The sequence below is a fragment of the Lotus japonicus genome, chromosome 2 (assembly GCF_012489685.1).
Source record: "Lotus japonicus ecotype B-129 chromosome 2, LjGifu_v1.2".
NCBI lineage: Eukaryota > Viridiplantae > Streptophyta > Magnoliopsida > Fabales > Fabaceae > Lotus > Lotus japonicus.
In genome coordinates this window covers 85,427,200-85,437,074 of record NC_080042.1, presented here as the reverse complement: position 1 = coordinate 85,437,074, position 9,875 = coordinate 85,427,200, and the positions used below count along the sequence as shown (strand labels likewise).

Sequence of the window (9,875 nt, the reverse complement as noted above, 5' to 3'; positions counted from 1 at the left end):
TATTGATCAGAGCTCTAAGAGTTAAATGATTTATTCAGCATTATACATTTGAATCTGTTTATAAAAGTTTGACTACCCGTACCATCACATTATATGTGGATGTAGGTTATTGATCACAACTCTACTAACAAAATTAAGGGGGAGAAAAAGAAGTGACACAATGTGTGATTCATGGTACAAGAGCTTCAGACCAAGGAGATCAAATTATCAGTACAAACAAAGACTATCTAGCATTATCTCCTAAATTACAATAATTTAAAAGCTTTGCCTACTAAGACTTTTGTGCTTTTAACTTTGCTTGTTGCTTGGACAAAACCTCAGCAATGAGCTGACGACCAAATAAGTGTGAATTCTTGAGGATTAGGTTCCTTGTTAACGAATTAACCACGTAACCTTGATCTGTCATCCATTGTAGCAAGTGTAGAAGCAAGTCTTCTTTTCAGGTTGTTCAATATAGCGTGATACAACCATCTCAAATAAAGCCCGCACATGGGCAATCAGAATATGATTAATTTTGGAGTAAGAATCCGTGAACCCTGGCTCCCAATTTTCTGAAAATCTTCATAGTTAGACCCAGCTGGCCACAAAATTAAATCAATTGTTATAACTTAAAAAGAAAATTCAAACTGGTACAAAGCAATTAAGCTTAATTTTGGGTCTACACATTGCAGTGATACGATTTTGTTTTAAAAGTTCTTTAGCGTGAGTGTGGTTATTAAGCCATGAACTCATCGACATCCTAAAACAGTATATGAACAACCAATCTTATTACCTGATCAATCTTGTGCCCACAATCATGGAGTGTCTTCATAACATCATTTATCAAGTTGATGTTACTTAACTTCATAAAGGCACTGGCAAATTTTTTTGTTGCAGGACAAGAAATAAATTTTGCATTATCCTGAACAGGATCGGATTCATCAAATAAATCATGAACTGCAATTATATGAGAAAAATCAAGATTTATGTATTCCTCAAACCTGGAACATTCATGGGCCAAATTACCAAACATTAATACAAAACGGGGCTGCCACTCGTTAGTTGTTCTCAATGAAAATTTATACGCACTAGGCGGCTTTGATGGAAACAAAATGATTCCAAATGTTGATGTGTTTGATCCTCGTCTCGGAGCATGGATGATGGGAGAACCCATGAATCATCAATGGGGTTATTTTGTTGCTGTTGTTGTCAAAGAATCTATTTATGTGATTGGGGAAGTTGAAGTAGCTGACAATTTCGTATATACAGTTGAGAATTATAAGGAAGGTCAGGGATGAAAGGAAATTTACACAGCAGCACCTATAAAAAAGTGTTTCTCGTCGGCTATTGCCTCCAGCCATGAGTGAAAGAAGGTAGTCATATAGAGGCTCTTCATGGCAGCCATTGTTTTTTTGTAAAGTCATAGGGTAGAGATAATTTGACTTATCCTGACTGCTTATTATGTGTACCGGTCCGAGACATTAAAACCCGTTATAATATATTATTTCATACGCATCTTTCAAAAGCTTCCCTGCTAGGAGATTGTGCAGAATCTTCTCATGAAGTGCTTTGCACATTGTTCTCTTGCTATATTTGAACATGTTATAGACAGAAAATGCTTTTGTATAAGCATTTACCTGACCAAGGTGGTCTATTAAAGAGGAACAGAGTTCCTTCAAAAAGAGGAAGGTATTTGAAACTATTATTTGGTAACTGAATTGAAAACAGATGGAAAACAATTACAGTGGCTTCATTAAATGAACCAAACTCAGTTCCTTGTCAATTAGATAAGTAAAACTTTAACATTCAGAATCATTTTTGAAAAAACAGTAGAATACTTCTTTTCGGGAACATCAAAATGAAAGAACATGGACCAACAAAAGTTTTCAGTGCCATTACATATTTGATTATCCTAATAAAAAAAATGAACAACAGAAATTAAAATATTTCTCTTGCTATATTTCAACATATTATAGACAGAAAATGCTTTTGTATAAGCATTTACCTGACCAAGGTGGTCTATTAAAGAGGAACAGAGTTCCTACAAAAAGAGGAAGGTATTAGAAACTATTATTTGGTCACTGAATTGAAAACAGATGGAAAACAATTACAGTGGCTTCATTAAATGAACCAAACTCAGTTCCTTGTCAATTAGATAAGTAAAACTTTAACATTCAGAATCATTTTTGAAAAAACAGTAGAATACTTCTTTTCGGGAACATCAAAATGAAAGAACATGGACCAACAAAAGTTTTCAGTGCCATTACATATTTGATTATCCTAATAAAAAAAATGAACAACAGAAATTAAAATATTTCTTTTGCTATATTTCAACATATTATAGACAGAAAATGCTTTTGTATAAGCATTTACCTGACCAAGGTGGTCTATTAAAGAGGAACAGAGTTCCTACAAAAAGAGGAAGGTATTAGAAACTATTATTTGGTCACTGAATTGAAAACAGATGGAAAACAATTACAGTGGCTTCATTAAATGAACCAAACTCAGTTCCTTGTCAATTAGATAAGTAAAACTTTAACATTCAGAATCATTTAAAAAAAAAACAGTAGAATACTTCTTTTCGGGAACATCAAAATGAAAGAACATGGACCAACAAAAGTTTTCAGTGCCATTAGAGATTTGATTATCCTAATAAAACAAAATAAACAACAGAAATTAAAATGTTTCTCTTGCTATATTTCAACATATTATAGACAGAAAATGCTTTTGTATAAGCATTTACCTGACCAAGGTGGTCTATTAAAGAGGAACAGAGTTCCTACAAAAAGAGGAAGGTATTAGAAACTATTATTTGGTCACTGAGTTGAAAACAGATGGAAAACAATTACAGTGGCTTCATTAAATGAACCAAACTCAGTTCCTTGTCAATTAGATAAGTAAAACTTTAACATTCAGAATCATTTTTAAAAAAACAGTAGAATACTTCTTTTCGGGAACATCAAAATGAAAGAACATGGACCAACAAAAGTTTTCAGTGCCATTACAGATTTGATTATCCTAATAAAACAAAATAAACAACAGAAATTAAAATGTTATCCTAATCTTGATCACGAACCACCTCCTCATTGCCAGCCAACCCCCTCTGCCTCTACATCTTCAGTCCCAGCTAACCCCCCTCGGCCTCTCCATCTTCAGTTCCAGCCAACCCCCGCTGCCACTGCCACTTTCTTCAATTTTCGTACTTAATTTGAACCTTTCTTTTCTTTGTACAAACGCTGTTCTTGAGCAAGATATGCAGAATTTAAGCGATTGAGTGAATATATGAATTATTATATTCTAACTGTGTGTTTTTGAGTCTTGATGTGTCAAGTTAGTTATTAAGGGGAAACAAGCACTTAAATGGTTAGTTATTTACAAATTTGAATTATTATATTGCTTTTATAGAATAATTAGCTTCTATCGTAGAAAGGTTGAAGCTGTTCTAAGATCTGCTCAGAGTCTAGTCAAATCATGTTGGCAACATGACTTGAAGGCTCGAGATCTCAAGATAGCAATGAGAATAGATCTTGTTGAGCCTCAAGAGATTCTGTGCAGTGTTATACTTCCTACCATGAAGAAACTTAGCAGGGCATCCGCATAAATGTTCTCTCTTTAGATCAACTGCCCAGGAAGCATAGATTCACTTAAATAGCTGGGAATAGGTAGTATAAGAGTTCAGGTCATTGGAAAGCTATCTTGTAAAAAGGTTCCATTTTTCACACTCATTTGTTTTTTCCTTACTGTGTTGCTGTAAAACAAGGCACAAATAAAAACTCCTGTATATAAAGGAAAATGTTAAGTTGGTCTGAACGTTAGTGCCAGTGTTGTTTTTGCAAGTTGAAGTGATGTTGTGTTGCTTTTTCTATTTCTTCCTCCTCAGTCAAGTCTCTGTCTACCTCCTGATTTTACATCTTGTATGATTTAATGTCTTATGTTATCATATGTTGGATTCCCGTAGATAATTTACCATTTCGGTATGTTTAAAACAGGACAATGAGTGAGAGCGCCGAGCCCTTCTAAGGGATATGCAAGTCCAGGATCTAGTTTTTTTTTCTTCCTTGAATTTGATTTTCAGATCATGCATTTACTTTTTTCAGTTTATGTGTAATTTTTGCTCTTTTCAGTAAAAGTTAGTTATTAGAATACATCATCAGGGACCGGTGTAATATAGCAACCACAATGGAAGTGTGTTCATGTTGATTTTAGTCAGTTAGATTGATTGATGGTTAAAGGAAGTTATAATTAGCTAATTTTGGAGGGATAGCCAGCTTTGTCACCATGTATATAAGCTATTCCTTCATTGATTAATCAGAATTCACTCTTCACTTCATGGATAACTAGATACTTATCAGATCATTTTGTTTTAAGTGGTATGTCTATTAAAAGATATTTGTGTTTTGTGGAATGATTTGAAAGAAAGGTTCTGAAAAGGGGAGTCACTTTAGAATTTTTATTATTTTGTAGGAGTCCCAGTCAAGCAGGCTAGTGGACAGGAGCATATCCTCTTATTAAACTTGTTGAAGATCTTATGGGAAGACCTTCAATATTAGGCCTATACCTTCTTCTACTTATACAAGTCCGTGAAATGGCACGCAATACAAGGACTCAAAATACCTCACTGGCTTCTTGAATTCAATTCTGTAGTATAGATCCCCCAAAATTCACTGATGAAGCCACTCTAAAACCAACATCTTCTTATTGATACTCTATCAAGAATGTCAAATTACTGATAGCACACTCTATTTCAACTTGCAATCACATGTGACATGTTGAAGCATGAAAGCACAACGACGACGGAGAGTGTGATGGCGATAGAGAGCGCAACTACGATAAATGCATACGGAAGGAGAGCGTGACGTAGAAGATTTAACAACCTTCAATTTTGCCAACCTCCGCCTTCAAATTGTGCGGTTGAGAGAGGTTTAGGGGAAGATGGCTTTAGAGAGCTCGTGACAACAGAGCAAGGAGGTGTTCGTGATGGTTTGGTTTGGTGGATGGAGGTTCGAGCTTTGATTTGAGTATTTGAGGCATGGAGGTTGAGATTAGAGTTTTAAATCGCGGCGGCGGCGGAAACAATTTATATAATCATTTATATATATTTTATTTGCAATAGTTGATAAGTAAAATTATGTGTACCCTAAAATAATCAAAATTTCTTCAATCCTTAACCTTCTTTCCTCCACTGCTCAACAAACCCACATAGTATTGTTTTTCCAAATTTCCCCCACGCAATCCACCGTATCTCGGAACCATGCCACTTCCCTCAAATTTCATCACCCACCCACGTCCACACTAATTCAAATCGTCATCAACAAATTGTTTCCTCGACAGGAACAAGGGATTTGGGTTTGGCACCCCACCCTTTAGGCTACGCGCCCCAGCATTTTTTTTTTATTCCAAAACTACCCATCGGTAAATGATTTGCCGATGTCAAAATACCAATCGGTAAATGATTTACCGTTATTGTTCCTCAGTATGAACACCTTCATCCCATTACCCAGAACACGAAGAACAATATCGGTTAATAATTAACCGATTCTAATATTGTATCGGTATATCATTTACCGATTTGTAATCTGTAAGTTTGATCACCTTTTCACCATTACTCCTCCCTCCACCAACCCCTCCACCATTACTCCTCCCTCCAACAACCCCCCACCAGCCCCCCATAACTCGCCCAAACTACCTTATTCTCCATTACTCCACTCCTCCCTCACATTTCACCTTCCCACCACCACCACCATCTCCACATTTCCACCACCACCACCACCAACACCACCACCACCAAGGGAAAGCTTTTAACTTCTGGTAAGTGTTGTTAGCTTTGGTACTTTATTTATAGTTAGTTTAAGTAGTTAGTTGTTAGTTTAAGTAGTTAGTTTAGTTAGTTAAGTTGGTAATTTAGGCTGCTGAATCGTGAACTGAATCGGTAAATGATTTACCGTTATAGTACCGGAATTTGATTTACCGTTATGGGGTCGGAATTTGATTTACCGTTATATGGTCGGTTATTGATTTACCGTTTTTGTTCCAGGGATGACAGAGTCATTTTTCTTTGGTGAATCACAATTGATACATGCTGCTGGATTGGAAAATGATAATCCAGAGGAGCAACCATCACTAGCTGAACCTCCGATTATATCTATAGATGTCTCTCATTTGTATCATACTGATCAGGTACTCATTGCACAAATTTTTGCATGCTTTGTTTGCTTTGTTTATGCCTTGTTTTATGCCTTATGCCTTGTTTATCCTGAAACAGCGTTTCCCTTTGAAAGATGATCTTATGAAATGGGTTCGCGACATTTCTATGGCAAATAATTTTGTTTTGGTGACAACAAAGTCTGATAGTGGTGCGAAGGGAAGAAAAGAATATGTCATTCTGGGGTGTGAGAAGCATGGTGCGTATATTCCCTTTGTTTCTGTTTTTTTCATTATAAGAGTCATAATATTAAGACTAAAAATATAACACATGCAAATAAAACGAGGAAAGAGTCATAACATAACATAAAAAGTCCTAACATATACATAATAATGGATCCCACATAACAAGTGTAATAAAATCACTCTCCCCGACCCCGCCCCCTGCGACCTCTGGGTCCACGAGCTCGACCTCCACGAACACCCTCTCCAGGATCACCCTCTCCACGAGCTCTGCCTCCACGAGCTCCGCCTCCACGGGGTCTGCCTCCACGAGCTCTGCCTCCACGAGCTCTGCCTCCCGCAGCTGCGGCTCCTCGAATAGCAGAAAAGGCAACTCCCTGGGTACCAACGAAGGAACTCCGTCGAAAGAGATCGAGCGCCCTCTCCGTGAGGATCCGGGGCTGTGTCCCTGGAGCATAAGCACCTGGCACCTCCAGGGACTGCTCCAACAACTCCACACCCCTACGTATGGCAGACTGCATAAAAATAATATACAAAAATAATTTCATTAACAAAAATCACAATTGAATGAATAAAAATAATATACAAGTTTAGAATCCAAACTTACCACGGCACTAAGCTCCTCCCTCCTATCCTCAGGGATGATGAACACATGTGACACTCTGCTATACCACCTCATGTAACCCTCCACCGCCTCTCCCGGATATGTAGCAGGTATCCCCTGAGAGCGGAGGTGCGGCTCAAACTCAGCATAGGCAGCATCTGCGGTCTCAGCAAGGGACCCCGTCGTCTGGATCTCAGAGGGGTGTCGAGGGATGTCCTGTATGAAGCCAAACTGGCGCATAACCCGCTCTGGTAGATGTAGGCTCACAGACCGGCCGTAAGGTGTCCGGATGTAGCCGGAATAGAGGGCCCTGGGATCCCGCGGTCGAACATCTCGATGGTCCTCAAAAGGGGTCCATGTGATATCATCCACTGTAAGCTCATCGAGCATGACCCGTCTCTCATCGAGTCCGGAATGCGCGATCCGAGACGTGGACCACCGCTGCGCCCTAGGCTGGTCCTGTGTGTAGCCGGGGACCTCCGTCCTGATAATGACGCTGCTGGATATGTACTCATACGCCCATGACAGCACGAGGGAGGTGAACCCACCGATCTGCGCTGTCTTCCTGCGGGAAGCACGACTCAGCTGTTCGTACAACGAAGCCAGCGCAATCGCACCCCACGCGTACTCCGACACGCGACCGAGGTCCTCAAGCATCCCGATCCAGTAGATAGTAGTGTGGTAACCACCACTCTTGCTGGCAAAGAGGGTGGCACCAAGCTGGTTCACCAGCCAGATCCTAGCAGCATCCTCATAGCGTCCCCCTACAATGAAATGAATTAAGTTAACAGTTATTAATAATACTCTAAAAATAAATACAACTTAATAAAGTAATTATTAAGACATACCATCCATAGCAGACGTGTACATGGTCTTCAAAGTAATGAACCGAATGTTCTGGCCACCCGCCGCCTCAAACTCAGCCAGATAAGCAGCAACAGATCCTCCCAGGAGCTGGGCGCAGAGCGCTGCAACCTCGTCTCGCTCCCCTCTGCCCGGAGTGTAGAACCTCGACCCTGTGGGAAGATGGAGAATAGCTGACACATCGTCCAGGGTGATAGTCATCTCCCCGAACGGCATGTGGAAGCTACTCGTCTCCTCATGCCATCTCTCAACAAGGGCCAGTACGACAGCTGGGTCTGTCTCCGGTAACCCGCACCAAGGCAGGTGATACAAACCCGTCTGCTGCAGCAGCTGTCGCACAGCTGTGTGGGCCTCTGAATCGCCATCACAGGGGAGGTTCCATACCTTCCCCCCAACAGTGGCCACCCTCAATGTCCGACGGTCCACGTACCGCGGGTCTGTGCGAAGAAGTGCCTGCCACGTCCAAGGAGCCTTGTGGTCAGGATAATGCGCAAGAAGCGACAGATCCTCAGGCCCCCCGGGAAACGGTGCCACCCTCTGGATGAGGTCGTCATCCGCGCCGCCCTCTGCCACCACATCTGGCACAACATCAGCAGCATCAATCTCCTCCTGGAGAATAAGAGGCTCCTCCTCCTCACCACTGGCCTCAGAAGCAGTCTCAGAAGCAGTCTCAGAAGCAGACTCCTCGCCATTGGGCTCCGAAGAAGACTGCTCGCCAGATGTCTCCTCAAGAGGTAACTCAACCATCGGAGAGACCGGAGTAGGATGAGGCTGAGGCTCAGCCGGAGTACCTGACGGAGCTGTAGTAGATGGACCACCTGACGGAGGTGTAGCAGACGGACACGGAGACGGAGCCCCGGCCGGAGTAGCAGACGGAGACGGAGACGGGGCCGAAGCCTCAACCGCCTGACTAGCTGCTCGATGGTCGCCGCGCCGCGTAGAAGCATGCAAGCGCTCGTGGCGATCCTCTGCATCATCGACTGTAGAAGATCGAGACCTCTTCCTCCCGCCCTTCATTCTCCTATGAAAAGCAAACAAATTTAACATCAAATTACAACTTGAACAACTTTAACAGTTACAACTTGTACAAACATCTCTCATATAGCAACAAACATCTCTCATATAGAAACAAACATCTCTCATATAGCATCAACACCCTTTCTAATTTGTCAATCTAGATAACTAAAATGCAACATTAAGGAAGTTCCCTAGTTCTAATAAGCCGATACCATCAACACCCTTTCCCAGTGTCATGACACTAAAATATTTGAAAATTTGTACAAAATATTCAGCCCAATAGATGGAGGAAAACTAAAAAAAACTGGCTTAAAAAAACTGCCTTAAACTGCCTTAAACTGGTTTAGAATCGGGAAATGTTTTCCCATTACAGAATCGGAAAAACATTTTCCATTACAGAATCGGAAAATGTTTTTCCGATTTTACAGTAACCCAGAAACCAGAACTGGAAACGACCCACTCGTGCCTATGACCGTTTCATGCCATTTCAGTCAATAAAACCTACCTCTAATCAATAATCAACTACCCTAGTGTTCAACATTCACCTAATAATCCATCAACTACCTCTAATCATCAATCAATGTGAGAGAATCAATAAAAATGGAACTTACCTTTTGAATGTAATGGAATGGGAGTTCCGGAGCTTTGAGGAAGCTTTGATGATGATGGGACCGAACGCAAGTTTGGGAGAGATTTGAAGAGGGAGTGATTTGGGGAGGGAAATGGGTTTTGAAAATTATGTTTCAAAACCTATCTGATGCTGTTATATCAATACGAATCGGTAAATGATAAACCGATACGTATCGGAAAATCATTTACCGATATTAATCCTGAGGGTTTCCGGTAATTTCCCCACTTTAAGTGGGGCGGGAAGCCTAAGGGCTGGGGTGTTAAACCCAATTCCCCAGGAACAAGGAGGAAATGAAGGCAAATGGGAGGAATTAAATAACTAAAACTAAATCCGTCACTATAGTTTGCGAGGAGTCACAACAGATGTCCCACTTCTTCACATTTGGAACCAATAATA

The 9,875-nt window shown here is 40.6% G+C and overlaps 1 protein-coding gene across 2 annotated transcripts; it reads right to left on the bottom strand.

Moving 5' to 3' along the window:
- Positions 1 to 6,430: 6,430 nt before the first annotated feature.
- Positions 6,431 to 9,748, bottom strand: LOC130740386 (serine/threonine-protein phosphatase 7 long form homolog). 2 transcript variants are annotated; one of them, XM_057592981.1, is made up of 4 exons: positions 9,460 to 9,748; positions 7,816 to 8,852; positions 6,971 to 7,731; positions 6,431 to 6,878 (listed from the first exon to the last, which is right to left on the bottom strand). In XM_057592981.1, exons 2-4 carry the CDS (start codon positions 8,846 to 8,848, stop codon positions 6,543 to 6,545), a joined length of 2,130 nt encoding a protein of 709 aa, XP_057448964.1. In that variant the 5' UTR covers positions 8,849 to 8,852; positions 9,460 to 9,748; the 3' UTR covers positions 6,431 to 6,542. The 2 variants fall into 2 exon arrangements, with proteins under 2 accessions (XP_057448964.1, XP_057448963.1); XM_057592980.1 differs by lacking the exon at positions 9,460 to 9,748 and having other exon boundaries at positions 7,816 to 9,324.
- Positions 9,749 to 9,875: the final 127 nt, after the last annotated feature.